The sequence below is a fragment of the Thunnus maccoyii genome, chromosome 20 (genome assembly GCF_910596095.1).
Source record: "Thunnus maccoyii chromosome 20, fThuMac1.1, whole genome shotgun sequence".
NCBI lineage: Eukaryota > Metazoa > Chordata > Actinopteri > Scombriformes > Scombridae > Thunnus > Thunnus maccoyii.
In genome coordinates this window covers 10,621,889-10,646,799 of record NC_056552.1, presented here as the reverse complement: position 1 = coordinate 10,646,799, position 24,911 = coordinate 10,621,889, and the positions used below count along the sequence as shown (strand labels likewise).

Below are 24,911 nucleotides of genomic sequence, written 5' to 3'. Positions count from 1 at the left end.
ACGACTTTCACAGCATGTGAAACTAGGTTCTGTTTAATGTGCACATACACACATACACACACAGCAATGCACACAAGCTCACTTCATCCAGTCACACACACGCAGATCCTATACTATCCTGCTGGCTAAGTGTTTTGCCTTCACACCATGGCCATCTTTCAACCTGAGCCTCTTTATCCTTGCTGGCTTGGCAGCCTAGGTCCTCTCTGCTCTTATCTGCCTCTCCATAGATAAGCCAGGATGGGCAAGTGTGCTCTAAATGTACCCTATAGTGATTACCAAGTCTCTTGGAGGCCACTGGAGAGGAGATAGACATATGAACTCTATGTTCAGTGAACTTAATGAAGAACATCCCTGTACTTGAATTGAATGAAACGAGTTAGAGCTATAGATGTGAATTTACAACACACAATTAAATGTTTCATTGTATTCATAAAACCAAAAATACATTTCTTTCTTTCTGTCAAATGGAAAACATTGATTTCTTTGTAAAGAAAAAAAAAAAGACAGAATATTCTTCCTCCACTTCTTCCCTCAGGTCCTGTTCTGAACACCACTGCTGCTTCGATATTGGGGAAATTTAGGTGGCAAAGGAGGCCAATGCTTTTCTACAATTTATATGGTGAAGAAAACGTAGGAAAAAAGATCCACTTTCTAGCCTCACAGCTTTCAGCCACATCTCACAGTCAGTCTGCAAATAGAGTTTGCTGAAGTGTGGAAGAAGATGAATTACACTCTCTTCATACATAGTATGAGTGGTATTAAGTACTGTTTCAAAAGATCAAGAACGAACCTACATCCTCAAACAAACTTCACAATTTAGTTTAGGATGGCTGTTTTCAGTTCTTTAAATCCATATTCGCTATAGTCCACTTCAGAAATGATCCAGCCCAATATTATGTTCTGCCCCTCAAAATTCTGTTTCAGTCATGGAAGACATTCTCCAATACGCCACTTCATGTTGTGTTCAACTCAAACATCCTGGACAGTCATATTTTTGTCTTGTGACAATGGAGATAAGCAGGAACCCATGTTGTTGACGTGCAGTCCCTGTCAGCATCATATCTCTCTACCTTTCTCTACCCCATCTGACTCTCATCATCCAGGGGCACTCTGCCAGCACGCCTCTTTATCTTAAGACCCTCATGCAGGGCACATCACAGCTTATCAAAGCAGCAGCAGTACACCTCGGTGCCCCCGTGTAACATGCTGAAGTGAGCTTGCTTGCATGCCACAAAGTTCAGCAAATCTGACTTTTTATTCTCACTTATGGGGGTACATTCTTTTTGCTCCTGCAAAGCGACAATTTGTTAAAAGCGCTCATGCTACAAGCGACGATTTTTGAAATCATCCTTCTATGTGTTATCACTTTTTAATCACCTGAGGGATTATCATATTCGACCACCTCCCTTGCACGATCCATCTGTCTTCACTTAGTAGAGATGTTTTCCTTTCTAACTCATCTCGTGACATCTCTTGCTGTCTTAGGAGGGGTATGGACTTAGTATCTTAAACAAATGCAAATCACATTTTGATCAGATAACACATATTAAAATACCTTGAAAAAACTGTAGGAGAATTAAACCATTTTTTAATGCTGGCATAAATCATCAATATGAGCCTTTTTCTTTGTTATTTTATTCTCCCTCTATTACTGTCAGGGGGATAAATGTGCATTGTGCCGTTGTCAGGATTTGTCAGCTTGTGCTGGATCATTGCAGAACTCTTAACACTGAAGGCAAAGGCTGCTATCTAAGCCAGCTCTATAATCATCAACAGGAATCGAACAGTTCAGTAAAACATCAGAGAAGCCCTATTACTGCATGAATAAATGGAAACTAATAATGTGAAAGGACAGGATGGTCGATGTTTTAGCCAGCACAGCCATATGTTTGGCCTTCTTCCCTAAAACACACTCATTATAACCTTAATGATTAAACAATAAAAATAAAAATCTTGGAAAATGGAAAGTCCCTCACATTTGTGTTGCATCACAATTATAAAATGCTTCGCCTGCTTAACCTCCTTTTGAGTACTTGACCATCAGTTTCATATCTTACACCACCCAAATCTCTGTGTCTATCTGTTGACCTGATGAATCAGCTATGTTCATCCACTCCTGCCATTCTTCACCAGTCAGATAAAGATCACTGGAGTCTGTGTTTTCCACTTATCAGTGCTGATCATCTTTAAAGCCCTATTCTCTCCAAGAATAGAGACTCCCTTAGACCATGCCCCTTATGATTTATCTTTCTGCTCAGTGGGGATGCAAGGAGCATGAGTGTAGAGTGTGGGATGGAGTATAGTTTCTAAAAAAGCAATCAGTTTAATTCTGGATGGATGGGCCCTGCTAAAGGCATGATGTACTGTACAAATCTGCAGTCTGAACTCGCTTCTGAGCAAATGTTGCCACTTAACAGCCAATGTACTTTGCACAGGCGTTTATCAACCCCCACTCTCTACTCTATACACTCCATATCACTAATGGACACTGTTAGATCAGATGGAAAGAATGAGTGAATAATTCAACAAGTAGTAGCCACTTAAACATATAGAAAGCCACTTACCAATATCTACATTGCAAATTATCTTTTATAGAGAGGGTTAAGGTGAGCAATGTTTTACATTCTGTGCTGTAGGAATCCAAATACAGGCTGTCAAAAGTCACATCAACCATATTTTCCAGATTGACAACAAAGTTTCACCTTGGCTGTTTGGTCCAAGATGATCTGTCTTCACATCCTTTTCAGAGCAGTGTGGTTAAAACTATTGTGCAAATGTTTGAATGGTAAACACAAAGAGAAGAACCCAAGTGCTCAGTAATTTTCAAATACAATAAATCAAATGAACTTTAAGGTGTTCTTGAGTCTAAAAAAAAAACTACTCATTGAAAAGAAACATTCTTCAGGCACAATAGTTTGGGCAAATAGAAGAGGCATGCTAAAAGCCTTAAGTCAGTCAGGCGTGGTAATTGAATGTTAAAAATGCCGACCTCACGGGGTCTTCAGGGCGGAAATAATGAAAACAAATTGATGACAGCTGGTTCACTATATAGACAATCCTATGGAAAAAAAACCAAAATTGCATCACATAATGGAATGATCACAAACAGAGAGGAATACCTTCATTATCCATCCATCCATTACCTATACCTGCTTATTTTCTGCTGTTGCCAGTCTATCACATGGCTGAGGCCCAGACAACCACTTTCACTCTCACATTAATACCTATGGGAAATTAGGACACCCCCAGTTCACCCAAATTGTATGTCTGTGGACTCTGGGTGGAAGCCCATGTGGGGTAAATATGACATCTTCACACAAAAAAGCTCCAGCCGGCCAGCCTATCGATTAAAACTTGCTGTGAGGTGACTAGCTACTGCAGCACCCTGTTGACCCATACCATGTCACAATGACATCAAGACAAAGAGTCGGTGGCTCTGTGACGCTATACTCAGGCATAGTTAGCAGGGATAATGCTTACTATGTTCATTATCTAAGTTTGGTGAGTTAGCATGCTAATATTTGCTAATGAGCATAAAAACAAAATACAGCTGAGCCTGATGGGAATGTCATTAGTTTTGTATGTATTTAGATGTAAACCAAAGTCCCAGATATGGTACTTATGAAATCACCAAAGTGCTCACAATTGATCCTGAGGGGGCTTTAATGTCTTTATCAGATTTCATGGCTATCCAGCCAACCGTTTAGATATTTCACTAAAAGCCAAAAATGTCAACCTCATGGTGATGGGAAAGGAAAAACCAGTAGGATTCATCCTCTGGAGACCATGAATTTCTGCAAATAATTTCATGGCAATCCATCCAATAGTTGGAGATATAATAGAAATATTTCAGTCTAGACCAAAGTGGTGGATTTACCAACTGACCGACAGAATGGGTTTCCCATTCCTAGAGCTATGCCGCTAGAAGGGCTCAAAACAACAATGAAACAAAGCAGACCATGCAGTATAAAGGGAACTCCATCAATAGATACAGTCATGAACAATGTTTATATAAAAGAGTTTATTGATTTACTTCTGTGAATTGCTTATATAGTAAACCAAGGTTTAATCAATTTGACCTATTGAAGATCTACCGAGGGTGAAAGTGGTCAGCATTTTTGAACATTAAAGATATAAAAAAAATGAAAGACCCTTCTCTTTGTTCTACTTCAGGGTGCCAGAAGAACATTTCTTCAGAGCGGAAAACTTTGGTGATTTATTAAACAAAACGAAAGACAGCGGATGCTCTGGTAATCCTTACCCTTGTGCTGAAAGCCCTGAATGGGCCGCCGTCTGCTTGTTCAGTGGGGAAGGATATGTTGAAATCATGGCCACAAGTGCCAGAAGCAAGACTGAGGTGTTCAGTTGTGTAGATCCAGTGAGTCCCGCCGGTGTGATCAGCAGATGGTTCCAGTACATAGGATCTGCCTTCAAGAGATATTAAACCCCTGCAGACAGAGGAAGAGATGCATGGAAAGCTCGTTCAGAGGTTTGACAAGATGACATGTCAATTTTTTAATAAATTGAAAATAATCGGATATGCAGCAAATAAAGAAACTACAACGTTCATTTTTGATTTGTCTGAAATGAAAGTGGTCCTGAATTATGTGCGACATCCAAATATTACCAGAAAAGATTATACATCATTAGTGGTGAGTGCACTCATCAGTTAATATAGTGCGGTGCAATAATGGTGGCTACCACTTGAATTAATAGTGCTTAGTGCCTCTTAGTGTTCCCATTGATGTGTTCCCCGTTTCCTCTTTCTTCACTTTTCTCATATTTAAATTCTGTCATTTAAAGTGACATCCTCATGCACTGAGTCTGGATAAACTGCGAGATTCTCACAAACCTTGCACAATATTCACAACCACATGAACTCATACTAAATCCCCCAAAAGCCCCAGCGCTGCCAACCCAAACCAAGAACAATTTGTCTCGGTGAGCAGGCCAAGTAGTGTGTATCTCTCTGTCAAAAAAAAGTTCTGTGCATCTGTCTTTAAGCCGACAGGTTGCAGAAAAACTGATATAAATAAATAAATAAATACATATAAAGCCCAAAGTCAACAGCAAGGGCTTCACAATCAGGAGAATCACTCCGCATAGGGTGTAGACGTTTGGCTGTTTTAAGAAAACATTCCTGACGGCGTCCAGTGATATTACTGCAATCATTACTCCTGTTTGACATCTGCAAACAGAGCGTTTCCAACACTGAAACTCCTCACTTGTCTAAAGCCTCATAATATGTCAACTTTACTGTATTTCAACAGTATATACAAGGTGTCATCTCAGTTTACTGGTAAAGTGAAATTTATTATTTACTGAGTTCAGTTGACATGCCATTCCTCAAGCTTGAGACTTATGACTTGGACTCAAGTCAGACTTAAAGGGAAACTTCGGTACTTTTCAACCTGGACCCTATTTTCCCATGATTTTGTGTCTAAGTGACTAATGGAGACAACAATTTTTGAAATTGGTCCAGTATTGAGCGAGAGCTCTGCAGCCGGCAGCCGTGTAATGTAATCCTTTGGGGCAATAGCGCCCCGTCAATGCACGTCCACTAAAAGTGCTTGTATTTGCCACTGATAGGCTCAGATTTTTATTATAAGTGTCTGACAACATCATGGAAAGGACCATACAGAGAAATAAAATGTTTTTCTTCAACTTTCGCTTGATCCGGTCTGTTTGTTACTGCATCTAACCAACTCTCAAGGAGAAGTCTCGTTCTGAAATCTAATGTTGAGTTGTTGTCGTAATTAGCTAAATATTCAGCCATGACTTTGAGGATCTTTAGATAATGCTAAGCTATGCTTTCTGTACTCCAACACAACATACTCCTCCTAGCTCCTTTCTCCAACTCAGTCATTCAGTTCAGAGCAAGACTTCTCCTTGAGCAAGACTTGTTTAGACACAATACAGACATACATTGCTGGTGCACTATTGCACCGTCAGATTACAGACCGTTTCGCAGCTGCCGGCTGCAGAGCTTTCGCTCAATACTGGATCAATGTCAAAAATTGTTTTCCACATTAGTCACTTAGACACAAAAAAATGGGAAAACAGGGTCCAGGTTGAAAAATCCTGAAGTTTCCCTTTAAATGTTTATTACAATTTATTACAACCTGAGTGAATTTTGTAGTTTTGTCAATCATTTGAATGGTTTCGATAACATTGTGCCACCAAAATAATTGATTAGAGAGGTTGTAAACAAGGCAACAGTTTAGCCAAAATTATCTAAACCCGTTTATTTGGGTTAGATATTCTGGAAGGTAAAACTCGATCCAGGAAGTTGGTCTGTAAATTGTTGTGGATGTTTATAACAGACAGTCTGGTTAGGATTTTTACTGTTCACCTTCATACTCTGTGCCAAATAACTTTGGCTAAGATAGGGGTTTGTTTAAAACCTGTGAGATTGTCGGACTGCTCCTGTTTCTTGCCCTATGAGACTTCTTTTCAGCAATCTGGACAGTGAGGCAAAATGAGTTGGACTTGACTGCTGTGAAATTTGATTCATTTGAGACCTAAGAGCAACAACCTTGAAGTCTCATTCTCACTCGGTAAAATCCTGGACCAATAAATATAATTAACACAGAAATAGACAAGCCACACACAGTGAATATGTAATTATTAGGCCTAGGCCTTTAAAGAACTGGTGTCAGCTTCTATATCCAAAAAACTCGATCAACAAAGCTTTTAAAGGAAGATGTTCAAATGTGTCATTTTCATGGTCAGCATTCAGAGATCTGAAGATTTGCAGCTTGACTTCTAATTTGCCTATGGAGACCTGGGACTGGTCCTAAGGGCTTGAGACCTGACTTGAGACTTGGTCTGACAGAGTTGAAACATGATCTAGACTTGACTTGAACTTTCAAGAAACTTAAAAACAGCTCAGTCATTCTCCTAAGACACCAAAGCAGGGAGAGTTGTTAAAGAGACAGCTTTGACTTTGGGCTATGGGCTATCTAACTGTTTCTGTAGTGTATCACTAAGACATTAGACCAGAGGCATTGCCATGATAAAAGTGAAACACATTCTAACACACTTACTTAATCCCAGCACAGGTACTGAGGCTGACGTCTGAGTTGGCATGACCCTCCACCTCACCGTGGTAGTAGCAGTTTGCCTGAGGGAGCACAAACAAAAAGACTTCTAGATTTAAACTCCAAGACAGGAAGAATGGAACCAGTGTGAAAAAAAACATGTGTTCAGGTTTAACCACAGTTCAACAACACCAGTCCCAGCGGATAACTTTGAAATATGAGCAAATTAACTCAGGGGGAATAGTCTTTTGCAGGGTTAGCAGGAGACATTCCCACTCATCACCACAGGCTAATGATGGTTGAAATCTGTGCAGTTTCACATTTCCCAGCACAATCTTTACTTGCTGCTGCGTTCCCAGGCATTACCAGGTACCCGGTTTCATGGACCACCTGTCAAGCTGCAGCAGCAAGTAAAGAAAGTGAATTAAACCCATGTTTATTGAAGCAGACCTGGCAGCGAGAGGGTGGGGAGGAAGTGTCTGGTTTATTGTGAAAACAGTCTTTCTGCTACGACTGGATGGCCTTGCTCAGGTGAGGTCTGACCGACAGCCCCTCTGCCACCCTGTTCTGAAAAACAAGGAAATGTGAGTTTTCCACCCCACTTTGACTGCCGCTAAATATAGAGTGCAGGCAGTAAATTTAAATGTCCAGCCTCCCTCAAGGTGGCTAACGTGCAGTGGTTGCTGATTTTGCATGTTCAGTGTCTGAATGGGTTTCTGGTATTTATGGGGATTCTTACTTAGTCTTGCATGTCAGCATGCCATCACAGTAATTCTGCAATAAAACTGTGATAATCCAATTAACAATTTCTCACTTCTAATGAGCTAGTTCAAACAGCATTGATTATCTTATTATCTGAATCTAGTAGCCTTCAACACAATTTTAAAAGGCAAGTTATGAATAAGTGAAAATTTAAAGCTGAATTAATCAATATTTTTATATTAAAAAATGATCAAATGTTGTACTACTTGTACTACTTGTAATACTTGTAGGAGCATTTTAATGTCTTTCAGCTCATTATTTTGGTTTATGGCCGGCAACTTTACTGTTAGATTCAGTCTCATGTTCCCATCAGCATAGTTTCCAGCCCCAGCAGGTAGCTGTTGTCGGCAAATAGTACACCACCTGCCCAGCAGCTAAAAGACAAAACTAGCTGAAGACCAAACCACAGCTAAAAAAAAAAGAGTGAATATTTGACACAGATCCAAATGAATGCTAATGTTGCTCCTGCTCTTGTTTGCTTGATGTCTAATTAGGCAATTGTTTGATAACGCGTTCACAATAATGACTTTCTACTATGATAATATTTCACTGTAAGACAGTCAGTGCTACATTACCAACTTGGACCCAGATCCAAAATGGCAACAATGTCTCCTAGAGAGTATTTTTATATACTATTCCAAAATGTATTTGGCAAAACAGTGTATTGCATTTATGTATTGCATTTACAAAATGCAAAACAGTCACAGTGTAAAACGTAATTTCTGGGAGACGGGGTTGAAATGGATTTGGATATCTGTCCCCAACCCTATCCCCAACAACATAATATCTTATTCAGAGGACATTTGAGATGCGGACCCAAAGCCTTGAAAGCCTCCACCTATTTGGCCACTTTCCATATCTCTACCTAGAGGTGTCTGAAAGAGAACAATCCATTATAGCCAAGTAACAAAGTGCAAAGACAGGACAACCCATTAGATGAAATATGAAATTTTAGCATAGTGGGGAGGAGCAGGGCTGGATTTAGTGCACTGAGTTAATGCTATCACCTCATGTTTCTTTGATGAGATCATGACTGTGATGCATTGATATAAGGGATATGAATAGATTTTCTGTTTCTAAGGTTTCTGCAGAAAGAAATGAGGAAGGAAAGTGCTTACGCATTCATATCTGAAATCAGGAAGATTAATAACTAATACCCAGATTATTGTGGGAGGCAACCTCGGGTGTGAACATTACATTGTTTGTCATAACTAGGTATTTATTATTCCAAGTTAACTCTTTAATATCCATGCTAGTGATTCGTATTCCCAATAGATGGCTTTTGTTACAGCACATGGCACTCATTTATTGTATTATACGTGGACTGGGATTGGGTTTAGTGAGAAAGGGAGAGGACATAAAACAGACAGAGGGAACTGAAGGAGGGTTGACTCACGCTTAAGTCACTCACAGCAGTACCTTGCCTTTGACACACAACTGAACCCTATATCCCTTGCCCAGATCACTATATCAGTCTCCTCCCTGCCGGCAGGACAAATAAATTAACTACGGATCAGGCTCACAAGTTCTGGTTGTTTCCAGTAAAAAGACCCTCCCATGAAGAACTGGCTGTAGTCAGAAGAGAGGAATGAGAGCAGAGATGGATTATGAAGGGTATCCTGTTCTCAAGTTGGTAAGACTTTGTGCAGGTACAGTGGTTTACTGTCAGTAAAATTACACAGCTTCCCATCATTGGTCCACCCATCTAGTGCTGAAATGATTTGCAAAAAACATGTTGACAAACATGTTGCAAAAATCCCAAATGTTTGCTAGTTTCAGCTTCTTAAATGTGGGGATTTGCTGCTTATCTTGGTTTCACATGTGTTTAATTTGAATATTCTGGACTGTTTGTCCTTGGGCTCTTGAAAATTGCATTTTTCCTTATTCTCAAACATTTTATAGAGTCAATGACTAATCAATTAAATAAATTGTATCCATCCATTCATGCCATACCTTAGCTAGCTAAGCTATGGACTCTCACTGTCTCAGAGCCCACCCTGAGCTGACCCAGTCCAGCTCCTTCATTGTCTTCATGCTCTGGAATTGCAGCAAATTCTGATATGCAGGCCGAGCCCAGTCGGTGATGGTCCAGCTCTACTCTCACAGCCGTCTCAAATGGAAAACATTGTTCATCTTACTGTGTGGGTTGGACATTATTGAATTACATTAATCTCCGCTTTTGTGGATTTCAGCTATAAGTAGGCCAAGCGTTTTGTACACAGACCGCACAAGCTGTCTATTATTATGCTTTCTGGTTATATGAACAGAAATTACACGAGTAATTGCTTTCTAAACTATAGATGATCAAATCCCTGAAATCAGGCAAACAGGTGGAAGCTTTTGAGGCATAGAAACTGTTCTAAGTAGACCGGCTACATCATACAAATTCATCATAGTCTTGCTTTTTCTGAACCTGAGAATAAATATCCTTTCATAAAGGGATATTTATGGAATCATTCAAGATAATTGAAAAAATCCACTGTTTTTCAAAGCAGAACCTTTTTTTCTAGGGGAAAACCCAACTGAGCTTAATGAAGATGAGAGATACTTATTCTGAATATTCAGAATCACAACACTGAAGCAAGTCACAAGAAAACGAAAAAAGACGAAAACTCAAACCCAGAAAAAAGAGCCCCGCAAAAACCGGCAGGTGCAAATATAATATCCATTTAATCACATAAGACTAATAACATAAATGCACAACTCTGAGTTAATTTGTGCAAGGTCTCCGTTCTGAAAAACTATTTGCTAGCCATTTTTTCATCGCCTGCTTAAAATTTCTTTCTGCTTCAATGAGTTTCAGCTACACTGGAAGCTTATTACAGTCAATTGAAGACATGTATAAAAAAGGTATTTTTGCCGATTGAACTCTGTCGTGCTGCCTCTTGTTGCATAGTTGTGATTTTCTCTGAAGCGATTGAAGTATTTGGACAGATATTTGGGGATCTCATTAGTCCCAATTTGATTTGTATGACTCTTTTTTCAACTGGCAGACAATTAAGTTGTTGAAAATATGCTGAATCAAGATGCATACAGGGAGGTAACTTTAATACGACCCTAATTCACTTGTTTTGGGCAGTCTGAAGTTTATTTTTGATGCGCTGTGGTGTACTATTAAACCAGGAGGTGGCAGTATAGTCAAAGTGACATTGAACTAATACTCCAGCTAACATTTAGGTGTTGAATATTTCAGTCAGTGTGACTTCTACGGTGCACTTAGTTGTTCACTAATTCAATATTTTCTTGCAGACCTGCGTAACAAACTTTTTTTGGGGGGGGATGTTTTTAAGCTTATCTATTATAAAAGACTTGAGCTGTTCCCTAAAACTGAGTCTGTTCACCGACCTCTGTCCACCTTTTATTTCATCAAATATGAATCTGTTAGCCCACGAAGCAGAAAACAAAAATGGGCCCACTCACCTACACGCGCTTCTTTATACGCAAGACTGCTCAATTCCAGGTGGTTTCAAAAGTGGGTCTAATTACAGCATCATTTTTTTTCTTGACGTCATCAGTGACCCTAATAGGAGCACAATGAAGCAGAACCTGACAAGAAGAAGAGGTTGATGTTGGTGAATGCTGGCCTTTTCCATAAAAGGCCAGCATTCAGGAGCGCCTCAGTAGCCTACTTGTTAAGTGGCATGCCACATTACCGCAATGTCTGTGCTTTGAATCCGGCAGCAGTTCTTTGTTGCATGTCATACCGCACCTCTCTCTCCCTTTGTTTCCTGTCATCTCTTCACTGTCATTATAATAAAGGAATAAATCCCCCCCCCCCCCAAAAAAATATACACAGTAAATAAAATATATATATATATATACATATAAAGGCCAGCAATCAAAAGAGCTATTGGGTAGGTGATTAAGAAGAGAACATCACAGACTCAAGATCATAAATTTATTGAGTCAGCTTTAATAAAAAAAAAGACAGAAAATTAAAAAGTTGTTAAAAACATACCGTGAAGTTGTGAGAGCCTGTGACTGCACTGCCGTCTTCCAGGTAATGGGTTTCTGTATAGTTACTTGCAAACAGCCCCCTAGAAAGGATAAACAAAGACAACAAACACTCAGAAGTGACCCTAAGGGGCTTCATCCAAAAAAAATCAATCACAGTGTCTTAAGCCGTTCCACCACTGCCAGACCTGCATGGAACATAAACAGCCTGATGTGATTTAAAACTTAACCCTGCTTTAGGAGAGCATAAATTGAACTGAGCAGCTGTAGGCATCAAGAAAGAAAATAGATAAAAAAAGGGGCTGCTGTGACGTATTCAATTAAACTGCTTTCACACCACATGCAGGCACCGTGAACAGGCATTCAATATCAATCCATTCTCATTCCCTGTGATGCAGCAGAACAGTAATTAGCTTACATATTTTACTGACAATACTGCAGCAAATAATAAGCAGATGAACATAATAATATAATCTGACAAAAATGGCAATAGTGAGATTGTGTTGACAGGAAAACTATGAAGAAATCATTTTAAGTTACAGATGGGAATCAATAACCCTATAAAGTGACTCTCTGAGGTTACCCAGTGATCCATTTACAGTTTATGTCTAGAGAGGACAATAAATCAACACGGCAAATCTTTGCTGCAGGCTTTCTTCCTCCTGCTGTAATAATTGGTGAAAGCGCAGAATAAATTCAGGGGTCGATACCATGTGGGGCTGTGGAGATTACCACAATACCTGAGTAATAAGGTACCTAACCCTTTTTTCCCTCTAATTTCGACCAAGTGCTCACTTATCTCCATCACAGCGAACTCAGTTTTGTCATTACTGCTTCACAATCAAAGCTTTCGACCAGCCAACCACTGTAAGGCTTTTATAGTGAAGTTGCAGCTTCCTGTAGTATCAGTTAACATGATGTTAGCGGGTGGGTGCCAACCAAACAACAACTACCACTGCTTGAGGCTGAAGCCAATGAGAAAGTACCTCAAAGTGCAGTACCACCTACGGCCACTAGATGCTGGGTCCAATTGACTCCTCAAAAAAGCATCAACTTCTCTCTAGAAATACTAAGTCAGTCATTTTTTTCACTGTCATTATGGTCTCAATGATCAAATTCAGGCCCTATAATAAGTGGTGATTTTTGGAAATTTATTGCTCTGTATAAGATTTGAAGACTTATAGTAGCTTTGATGTCTGCCGTGTGGGTTTTGATTGACAGCTGTGAATGACAGTTCACTCTCCTGCTGCTCTCCCTGGCACCGGGACTCGCACTTGTTGGACTATTGTTGCAATATTTTGGTAAGTTTATGTTACTTGATTATGAAACCTGCCATGTTAGAGCAGTTTAGCTAAAGTTTAGCTAACAATGGCCCAAGTGTGCCTAGTAAGGCAGCGTTCTTCGTCCATTTTATATGCAGTCCATGGTGCAAAATATGCCTTTTTGTAATAAAGATGTGGATCTTTGAACACTTCTTGTGTAAAATTTTAATATTGCAGGGAGAAATGATAAAAGAAGAAGAAACAGCTACAATGAGCTACCAACACGTCACCAAGTTAAACAATACTTTTTACTGTGTTCGTGTTTTATGGAAAACAACTGACATTGTACCCATATCTGGAGTTCTGATGACAGTTGTTTGTGGGTGGCTATGGTACATATGTGGGAATTTGTCATGCATGTTAAATATATTTTTTAAAACTTCAGGTATATCTTCGCTGAAGGACATGTATTTTCAACTGTCTCACTGGCAAAGTTTTTTTCACCAATAAATTGGTAAATACGTTTCCTCCAGTCAGCTTCAGAGCTATGAGGAAGAGATTTCAAAACAGAAGTACTGTATTTGGAATGTGTTTGGAAAATACTAAACATACAGATGAACATCAGAGAGGTAGATTGTGCTACAGGAGTAGCTTGAAAAGTTTCAATGGACATTTTGTTGCTTTTCTTTTGTGCTGTGGCTATGGGTCACAATTAGTGACCCATAGCCACAGCTCATATTATAGCTGTTACTATTGTGAATTCAAGCACACCACAGCTGCCCACCTTCAAGAAGCAGCTAACCACAAAACTTTTAGAGCCTCTTGTAACCTTTTCTGGTGATTATTTGATTTATGATTGAGTACTGTAAATCACATACTCACTGAGCTGTGCTCTCCTATCACCATGGTGTCAAAAAAAATCTATACTGTCACAGCCCCACTACAATGTTGGCTGCCCCTCTTGTCACCCACAAAGGTTATTGAGGATCCATCCTCTTTCTGGCAGAGGGAAGGACACTCAGCTGGAGGATGAACAGCAGACAGAGAGATCACCATATGAGCTGAGATCCAAAAAAGCAATGTGGAACCCTCCTGGGTAGATTATTACAGCATGAGCATGTGTATTTATGTACATGTTTTGTGAGGAAGAGAGTGTCTGTGGCCTATGTGTGTATGTACATACTGTAAAGCGATACTAATGAACACTACAGGACACCAGCAGATGGTTGGCTGGTGCTAATCCACAGCAGAGGAAGAAACCTCAGCAGGCAGCTGGATTCTCTTACTGACCTCACCGCTGACAACTCAGCTGGGAGTGTCAGCTGTAACAACCCGGGGATGGGGCTTATTTTGTTTGGGAGCTGTCAGCGTGAGACACAATGCTTCCCCGCCCTCTACTCCTCTACAGAGCCAAAGAGCTGGTAATAATCATTGGATCAAAGCGAGGCCAAAGAGTAGAGAGAGCCAAATAAAATGATGTGTTTCTTCAGTCTTAATTAGGTCTGTGCTCTCAGTCGGACACACAACCTCAACATCTGCCCACAACAGACAATTTAGAGTGGTGAGTGAGTGTGTGTGTATGTCTCTGCTCACCGCTAACGCTCCAGGAGTGTGCGGGTATGAAAGAAAATGCTGCAGACACCCATGTGTCATCCACATGTTTCATTTAGTGTTTTTTTGTGACTTTCAGTGGGTGAGCACTGGGGTTTAGTGTCTTGCTCAAGGACATTAAGAGGACATTAAATCTTGTTGCATTACAACAAAGGCATTAGTATGCCACCAGACACATTTCCTACTTTCAAGTTAGCCCTCAGTTTCTATTCATTTTAACTGACTCCCTCAAGTGTTAAAGCATTCTCGAATGTAATGTTGCTTGATTACAATACTTGCCCTGTTAGCACAATTTAGCTTAAGTAGCTAACATTAGCTCAAGTAAGCTAGGGTTCACTTTGATCTGAGGCATGTGGGGCATGTCTCCAGAATGTAAAAGGTGACACCCTGCACTCTTTATTTGAAAAGTCTCGGCTCCAAACAGAAAAAGATGCAAACCAGTCTATGATTTAGATATAAATTTATTCCATTTAAGGTGTGTTTAACTGCTCAGTGATGCCATGTTCTTCCTCCAGCCGGAGAAAATTAAGTTTACCCTTAGAGGGTAAATGGACTCTTTCTATAAGAGGTGACAGCCTTTTCTAGCACACTTTCAGAGCCTGTCCACACTCCCTTTGGATCAATGACTACTCTGACTGTTTGCTATAACCAAATATTTGTACTGGTGTCTTCATAGTGTTTGATGATGTAATCATACTTTATATCTTGTACATTATTCCACTTGACTTGTATGCTTTTGTTTGGATACTGACTTTTCCCCTCAGTTTTTAAATGTGTTTATTTTATTGAAAGGTGTGGTCAGGATAGAGGCGCATTCCTGTTGGGTTAGACTGAGCAAGTCTCACCTCTCTGTAAGTGAACTTTCTCACTGGTAGTTTAATTCAAAACTAAGATTGACTGACCTACAAATTGGGTAAGACAAACTTTTTCTGAACCAGGACTGGAACCAAAAAGTTGCCCTGAGATCCGTTCTAGTAGAAAACACCGTCCATGTGCATATCATAATATAATAATTGGAATTCTTGCACTGTAAGCAAGAAAACTAACTAGCTAACACAAAGCATGACAGAGGAAGAAAACTGAAAACAGTTCCTTACTTCTTTGCTCCTTGTACATGTATTCCCAATTATTCCTGCAAACTATACTACTGTAGACCCATTCTTTGACTGGTATCCCATATGCCTACAGTGCCAACCCACTGGATATGTAACTGACTTGAATGACTCATCACTAGCATTCCCAGGCTGGTAACTCACATAGTTAGTAGCTTCATAGCATACTACATAATGGGTGCCAAGATTAGATTGACTCCTGGCAACGGCGGTTAACACTTTTACTTTAATGAGGAAAGCATTATGCAAATGTACACTGCAGAGTTAGGGGGAATTCAAGTTCAAACTCAGGTTTGAACTCAAACAAACAAACCCGGAGTGCAATCGGACTGAGATTATGTTCACTGAAATGAATAAAACTACTGGCTGCCTGAAAGGAAGGAAATCCATAAACCGCCAGATATGAGCTTGCATAATGCAAATTGCACTACACACATACACACACACACATAAGCAAGCATACAGAGGAACACCAGGAGTACCATTTGCAACACAGAGTGAGCAAAATGTGGATACACATGGACAGAAAAGCTCTCACTGCAGGTCACCCAGCCAATAAAACATTATTTCTTTATTTATTTGATAACACTTGAGGGTGAATCCCTTCTTGCAGAGTGATGAACCATCAGCCAACTACATTGTGTGTCTAATTCCACAAGCTACCCACCCCACATGGCAACAGCAGCTCACTGTTTATCAATCAGTGGGAAGTTAATGAGGCATGGGGAAAGAGAGGGGACAGGGGTTCACACCCCCCGTTTAAAATGCATTACCCACGGGACGGGCCTCCAGCAGGGCTCCGACTGAATGACAGTAAAGTCGGCGTTGGGGAGAGGCATCATGAGTCAACAAGAAGATGCCACGTTCTGGCTGTTAATGCCAAGGAACCTGTCCCAAGTGTAGACAGGCTGACAGCCAAACAGCCACAATAACTGCCAGTGTGAGTCAACAAGAAGGAGATATGGCTGAGATTTGTGCCACTGCCGCATGAACTTGTCTTAAAAACTCTGATGGAAAAATATTTAACTTCCCTGCGTCAGTTAGACAGGTACAATACCCATAATTACAGTTATGTTTACATCTTGTCATGCTGTCTCCGGGCTGAACGAGACAAAATACCTTTTTGAAAGAAAATATATTAAGTGAGGGAAAGAGTTAGATTTGCCTGTCAGTAGATTTGACAACACAGACAGAAAGACAATGAAGTCATTTCAAACTAATCCTGAATGCCAGCAACTAAATGCCACTTCTGTTCATTTTGCATTAAATTATCATATTTTTTTCTGTTGTATCTCTGTTCGATATTGTCAGCCCCTTCTGTCTGTCTTTGTATAGGGAAATAACAGCAGGATTTATGCTATGTCTTATCTAAATGGAATAGATTCACATACAGAATTAAATGTCACAGCTAACCATTCAAACACATTCTCTATCGTGAATGCTCTAATTGAGAAAATACGGCCACGCTAACCTCTGAAAATTAATGTCTTTGGTGATTTATCAGCAAATTCCATCTTTCTTTTACATGTGGTCCCAATTGTTAGTGTTTATTCTGCTTGTATGTAAGGAGAGTAAATGGAGAGGTGTGTGAGATATATTAATTGCAACGGGCTTGATGAATTGGAGTTAGTGTCTAATCAATCAACAGCAAAAGGGAGGTCTCATTTGTAGGTGAGTGCTGACATGACCTAGAAAGGAAATCCCAAAATGTCAAACATTCTACCTGGCAATCATGCTGGAGGAAGTATTTCTCAGCGTTTTATATGTTAACAAACATCGGTTTTCCATTGATTATGACATACGATGGTACATGTAAGTCCTGCACAAATGGTGATGTGATTATGGCAATAACTACACATCAGAGCATACGTACATGAGGCTAGCTAAGCTGAAGTCATGCACGGGTCATAAAAACACATTCTCAATGGGAGAGAGGAGAGTTCAGACTGCTTGGGACACTTTTGATCAACTCTTGGAGGAAAAACAAAGCGCTGAATTGATTATGTGACTGCGAGCCAAGAAAAGAAACGGAAATCTTATTGTGAGAAAGAAAAGCATTCCCTCAAAACTGTTGTCAGGTGGCTTAAAAATGGAGTCGCAACCATGGGGAAAATTACAGGATAGTAGAGCCAATGCGTATCATAGAATATAAAATAGACCATGTTTAAGTCAGTCGTCACAAATGGATTTTCAACTTCACGCTCTGAAAAAATCTCCCTCTTCTCTTGATAAGGTGTCAAACTAGGCTGTAAGTATACTTGAGCAAAAAAAAAAAGTACACAATCTGTGACAGTAATAGAAGCGCTTTAAAAAGAACATTAACTTCCTTTTTTGGAGAACACAATCTTAATTGACTTGCTATGACCAGTACATTGACACCACAGTCTTCATTACCATTGTTGGAATACAAGTTGGATCAATGTGCAGTGATTTCCCAGTCACAGGCTCCGATATGTCTCATTAAACTCAGACAACCTAATCAGGGACTTCTGGACAAATCCTAGAGTTAACTATGATAAATGAGAAGCTAGGCATTAGGCCTCTGGAGAGCAAGTAGCTCACTAGTGCTTGTAAGCCCTGTTCCATAACGGAAAATTATTCAGAACAGATGTAAATATAAACATTTAGCGCAGATGAAATCATCAAAGAAATACGTTTCTTGTAAAACTTAATCTAGGAGCCCCAATTAGTACATTACATTTCAATGGAGAGACTTGTGAGGCAATGTGGTAGTAATAATGTCCCCCTGCTTTTATGTGGCAAGTGGCAAGAACCCAGCTTCACTTGGAAAAAGCGGGGAGAAAGTGGGATCATGTGCATGAAAACCCTACAATAGTGCAACCCCCCCCCCCAGGCCAAAAAAACCTTGTCTCTGTCTTAGAAACATTTTTTCCAGGAGCGAGGGAAGAGGGCCAGTCTTCCTGGCTGTGATCTGTCTGACATCAGGTACTGTTGCAGGCCAGTGCCAAGTAGAGCAGAGAAGCAGAATTCCCCCTGCTTACCCTGAGCTCAATGCAACTCCCAGTCTTTCACGAAGCATGTCATGAACAGAGCCGTTAGAGCATGCCAGCCAATGATTTCTGCTCAAGGAGGAGGGAGGAAGGGGGGGAAAAAAAGAGCAAAAAAAAAAAAAAAAAGTCAAGGCAGATGGTTTTGACTTTATTTATATAAGCTGCCATGTTCAGTTGGGAGCTAACACGCAGCTCAGTGGCGCCCCTGGCTCAATGATCGACTCTCAGTCCAGCAGCAAAGACATCAAGGCAGAAATACAAAAAAATGTGTTTTGTAGCTTGTGTCAAAACAGCCAGTTGTGTTGAATGTGCAAAAATGAGAGCTTCTCATGTTTATTTTACACAGAGAAAGCAGGTCGGGCTTTATCCTGCTTCAAACTCATCATAACAGCCTCATTATGATTCTTTACACCTGCGTGGCATCCCAGAGTGGTTAATTGGTCAGTGAGATGGTCAAACAGAGTAGCCATTTGCAGCAGTGGCACGCAATTATTGCAATGACTGTCACTTAGAGATTGATGTGGTTAAGCCCAAGGAATGCCCTGTGAAATCAATAAAGTGTCATCTCTGTGTAATGTCTCTGTGATGGATGAATCCACGGGATCCCAATTACAGAGACGGGATGATGAATTCCACCCCAACAATGGAGAAGATAATTGGAATTAGGGCTGAAATGCAACACTAATCTTTGATAAAATGCTAAGATAATGATGCAGACTATACTGAGATACACATAAGTCTTTTAATAACTATTAAAAAATAGAGTATTTCTTTTCTTAAATGTTTTCATTTCGTTTAAAGTGTAAAAACAGAGAAGATGCTCCGATAACCAAAATTATTTAGAAATAAAAAACACTTATATCTGATAGAAGAAGCGAGCCGTGTTCACTTCTACAACTATGCAGCTAAAAAGACTAAGTTTGTACATCAAAAAAGACAATGTGATCAGTGGACCAAAAAAATAGAGAAAAAACAGATGTGCTGGTTAGCACCCTCCCATCTCCAGGAATCATCTTGTGGGACATACACACAGGAGGTCTGCCCTCACCAGAATAACAACAGCATTGGTCATTTGTTTAAATGCTTAAAAAGACCAATGTTTATGTTTATCCATCAAGCAAGCTCTAATCGTTGAGAGAATAATGACTCGGTGCAAGTGGCGTGATACTGATACCACCACAAAAGCTCTTAAGCAGGAGGTCGGAGTGAATGTTGCATGACCACGATCTTTCTCTACTCTTAACAAAGTTGTTTCGGTTGCCAAGGCATTAACCAAACCGCAATCACAAAGCAAGCAGATCAGGAAACACTCTTAGATCACTTTTGGAACAGCCATGTGGGTCGTTTTTTGCAAGGCGCATAGAAATTTACATTTAGGTATGAGGACTTGTTTTGCATCCTGTGTCACATTCGGCACATGTGCTGCTGCCTCACCACATTATGGGAACACTTTGTCTCTCATTGCACCACAATGCAGTGTGGAGTGACACATAGTCCAATCATTCCAGTCTGACAAGCACAATGAAACCTTATTAAAATGATAAAAAGCCATGTTTGTTTGACATTTCATTGGTTGGCTGATTTTACGACTCATTTCTAGACATGGGCTCTTTTCTAAGAATCGCAAAAGCATAACTTCAAACTGTCTTAACACAGGATAACTAAAAGAAAACTTTGACTCAGATAGTAGACTGCTGCCTTTACACATAATTGTCAGTTCCCTCTTTTGTCTCTTTGCCTGTTGTCATTTGTCGACATTGTAACATCACATCTGGCTCTCATGTGTTTTGCTTACACCACAGAGTCTGTCACCCCAAGGCATGCATGTACACACCAAATGGGACGAATGGTGTCTATGACAACCATCACCCTACAAGTCGCTCGCTCATGGGTTACAGCAGGGCAAGTCTCTCTTACTTCTTCTAAAAAGACATTTATAGTCATTTTATTGCCCATGATATCACCGATCCCCAAGGGTTCGGGGAAAAGTAATCACATGTGACTAATCAAAGACAGTTGATGGGCACAGTTGGAACTCTAAAATGCTCCACTTCAGGTCAAGTGGAATATGAAGCTTACATTCCTTATGCTTGTAATTAAGCAAGTGATTGTGACTAAATTTAAGCTGAAGGAAAACAAATAAAACAGATAAATCCTGGCAGTTTGTCTAAGGTGGATGTTTTTTTCCCCCTCTTTCTTTTTCGTGGCATGGCCCAGTGACACTGTTATCTGAAACTAATTATTCCGGGTGCCAAAGCAGCAGTTTCTCAAATCGCCTTTGTTGCTGTGGATCACTGGAGGGGAGATCCTTCATCCTGCTTTCTACTCCTATCTGCCCCCGGGGCTTCTGTTCCTCTGTGGCAGAGAGCGTGCCTCTGCTCTGCCTCTTCATCTCCCTCAGGACAAGCTCCGGTTGTGTGTGTGTGTGTGTGTGTGAGGGGGTGTGTGGGAGAGATGGAAGGAGAGAGTGCGTCCCTGCTCGTATGTAGGAATGACTACATGTGATAGTACCTCGGCGTAATTTATGCTTGTCTGCGTGGGTGTGTATGTACGTATGTATGTGTGTGCTTGTACACACACAGGCATAGCTGCCTGTGCTGTTTCCACAATGCAGATTGTGTTTGTGTTCCACACACAGCAGCTCACAGCTTATAATATACCATGCAACACATTCTTTTCTTTCAACACCATCAGCAAACCACAACACTCCCTGGCTGATTTCCAGTCAACTTATTCAACTCTCAGTGCACCCTACATTGGAAAGTCAGTAAGGCATTATAGAACTGTAATGCCTTCCTGGAGTATTTAGCAAATTCTGAAACAAAATTTTAAGTGTTGGTTTACCAGTAGTTCCTTTTTCACTGGAACTAATTTCTACTAAAAACAGTCCTTAAAAAATCTGCTGACAGTGAGGTCTGTGGGTTTTCCAGAGTAACAAGGACACTGTGTCAGGCAAGAGATGCTGAATTTAAATAATTTTTTTATATTACTGTGGGCACCACAAACAAAATCTAACTTACCTCCATTCTATTGAAGCGGAGATTGAAGGATAGATACCTCAGACCCTGGGCAAATAAAACTATCTGCATGGCAAGATAGAAGCAAATGAGAAAATCTATTTTTTGTAGTGTGGGTGAACCAACCCTTTTAGACACATTTTGATATTCATGTCCTCTAGCCTGTAGCAAAATCAGGGAATACTGAAAGCCTACAGATGGAAATTGACTAGATTTATATTCCCTTCTGTGGATACATTCCAAGTGGAAACAATAATCTTTATGTGCAGCTTCAAAACAATTAATTGCATCACAACTTCTCTGTCTGTTTTTCTACATCTTTTTTTAATCATTATGTGGGTTAAGGCTGAGAATGGGAGGAGGGACTGAGGAAGGGGTGAATGCAAAGTCATTTTCAGAACGGGTCATGCTAATGCAACAGCTTTGAGCTTTCCTATTAATTCAAATGCTTTGCAAAGAACTGGCCCAAGGCCCAAAGCTCATGCATCTATATTCATTGCAACCTAGTGCTTGAACTAATGAGCGACTAGGGAACTTCAAACAATCAAGCCTATCATTCTTTTCACAAGGTAAACGTGCACACAAAAAAGCAGCATTTCAATTAATTAAACCTGTCTGTACTTATACGCCCTCCCCCCCTTTTTTTTTCCTGTCCTTCTCCCCGCCTTGCATACCCTCGGGGAAATCAAACAATTAAGAACTGAATACAAATTTACTCTCCCTCCCTTCATGTCTTTCACTCCTCTGATTGTGTCAGTGAGGGAGATGTCCTCCTTCTTTCTAATAAAAGTGTGATTTTGATGTATTAGGTGGGTTTGGTTTTGCACCCTGACCCAGCGTTCTCTTAGGAGATGATTGACAGCTGAGAATGTGCAGACAACACCGAGAGAGGAGGGCTACAAGATCAGAGTTGGAGGAGACAGAACGAAAACAACTCAATTATTTAAAGAGAAATTAATCTTGCAAGGTTAGAATCCACATGCGTTTGCAGCAGGTGTTGTCTGTACTACGACGAGGAATTAAATGTCCAATTTATTAAGCAACACAATACGTATATCAACTGCTGTGCATTCATAAATTGCTACCAGCGTTCATTAAAACTGACTTCTGCAGTGAATGCTGACAAAAGACTGTGTTATGTTATGCTTCTTCTGCATCATATCACCGTTTCTAAAGTTGGTGATTGATTTCCCAATAGCGTTCTGGTTGCTCGTCGATCATCCGTGGTCCATTGATCCCTGGAAGGAATATTGCTCCTCATGTTCAGCTGATGCACCCAGGACGTGGAACATTATTGGCTTTTTCTGACAGACTGTTTGTAGACATCACATCATACATCAGAGCATGCAGATGGAGCACACAACTGGGGCCCGTTCATTTTACGGCATCGCTGATCTATCGAGCATTAAGACAAGGTGAGCATGGTCGATTTGCACCAACATACAGCACCATCAGTGTATTCATTTTCATCGGTATTTTGAACAAAATCAATCGCCAGACCAGGGTCATAGCCAGGGTTGTAAAAATTCTGTGTCTCCCCAAACTCACAACCACATAAATCCCCTCTCCTACCTGACCAGACACCAAAACAAAAAGCCTCTAAAATTTTAGAATTTTTGGATTTTTCATATTTATCAAAATGAAGGTGTTTGCTGTGCAGTTTCAAAGTTTTATTCAAACTGAATATTTTATTCATCCATTAATATAACAGGAATCAGCCTCCAGTATCAAATACACATCATGACACATTACTAGGATGATAAGGGAATAGTTAATACGTTTATTCAATTTCTCGCCATTGGTTAAATGAGAAGATTGATAACACTTTCATATTTGTCTGTATAATATGAAGCTGTAGCCATCAGCTGGTTAGCTTAGCTTAGCAAAAAGACTTGAAACAAGGGGAAACAGCTAGCCTGACTCTGTCTGAATGTAACAAAATCAGACTGCCAGCATGTCAAAACCTAATTAATTATCATGCTATATCTTGTTTGTTTAATCAAAAAAAAAAAAGTGTAAAAATGACATTTTGTGGTTTTACATGGGGTTATGTGCAGGACTATTTCTTGGCTGGCCGCAGTGACTTCCTGGAGTCTCTGCTGTTTGCCTGGCAACCATGATGTTAACGACACGATTCCAGACTGCTGGCTCTAGCTCTTTATTGAACTGACACACATGAGAGTCGTATCAATCTTCTCATCTATTCTTGGCAAGAAAGTGGATATGAATATTTCCCTAAACGTCAAACTATTCCTTTAAGTCCCTCCAGGTTGCTAAAACCCCCACTTTTTCTGAAAAAATACAGAGGACATGTCCTCATTGTCCTCAATAATAACTATGTTCCGCCATCAGACAACTGGGTCTACTACTGCCCAATATGCGTTGTTGTTTTTCAAGAAAGACAACCTCTATAGCTTTTCTCTCGCCTCATGTGTCACCAAATTTTAAAGGGAACTGTGACATGGACTCAGGCTTTGATTCCATGGGGTCCCTGCACCCTGAAGCAGTCCACAGCCTCTTTATCAAACCCTGGCAGTTCCTATTGTTGTTGGCAGCTCACCCCTGTCCCCAGCGCTAGAGGGATTAGGTGAGAGTGAGTGAGGAGGAGTAAGGAGGCCAACCAAAGGAGACCCTGCCATGTTCCATACCCCAACAGGGAGTTATTAGAAGTTGCTGACGGCAAGAAAATAAGTGAGAAGGGAGAGAGATGGAGGCAGGTAGACAGAAGAGGAGGGGGACTGCTTTCACACCTCATCTGACAAAGCAAAAACACCAGAAACCTCAACTCCAGTCATCACACATACTTCCCCTGCCTCCGTCTACTCCCTGTGTGTCCATCTCTCAGCACGGTGGGGCCTCAGACTCATAACCTTAATGACGGGTAGGATGGGAAGCCAAACGCATCTGCTTTCTGCATGACATGGAGACACGGGAAGACTCTGTGCTCCAGGTCTCTGACTTTCTCTGCACCATTTCCTTTTATCACTAAGCTAAATTTAGCGATGAAAGAGGCATCCGAACTCTAACTCCTACACAGGTTTCCCATTAAGTCTCGTGTGAATTTGGAGTTTTAAACGAGTCAAAAGCAGGAAGACAAAAGGAAAAACGGGGATGTATTCACCATTGGAGAGCATCAGCA

The 24,911-nt window shown here is 40.4% G+C and overlaps 1 protein-coding gene across 2 annotated transcripts in view; it reads right to left on the bottom strand.

The window, feature by feature from the left end:
- Positions 1 to 24,911, bottom strand: part of LOC121887617 (disintegrin and metalloproteinase domain-containing protein 12) — a 77,130-nt gene that overhangs the window by 26,160 nt on the left and 26,059 nt on the right. For both annotated transcript variants that reach the window (XR_006093006.1, XM_042398534.1), the window contains exons 4-6: positions 11,764 to 11,842; positions 7,050 to 7,126; positions 4,265 to 4,451 (exon numbers count right to left, since the gene is read on the bottom strand). Coding sequence is in view for 1 of the 2 variants with exons in the window: in XM_042398534.1 (XP_042254468.1) it covers positions 4,265 to 4,451; positions 7,050 to 7,126; positions 11,764 to 11,842 (343 nt within the window). In the remaining variant the exon portion in view is untranslated. The remainder of the gene's footprint in view (positions 1 to 4,264; positions 4,452 to 7,049; positions 7,127 to 11,763; positions 11,843 to 24,911) is intronic.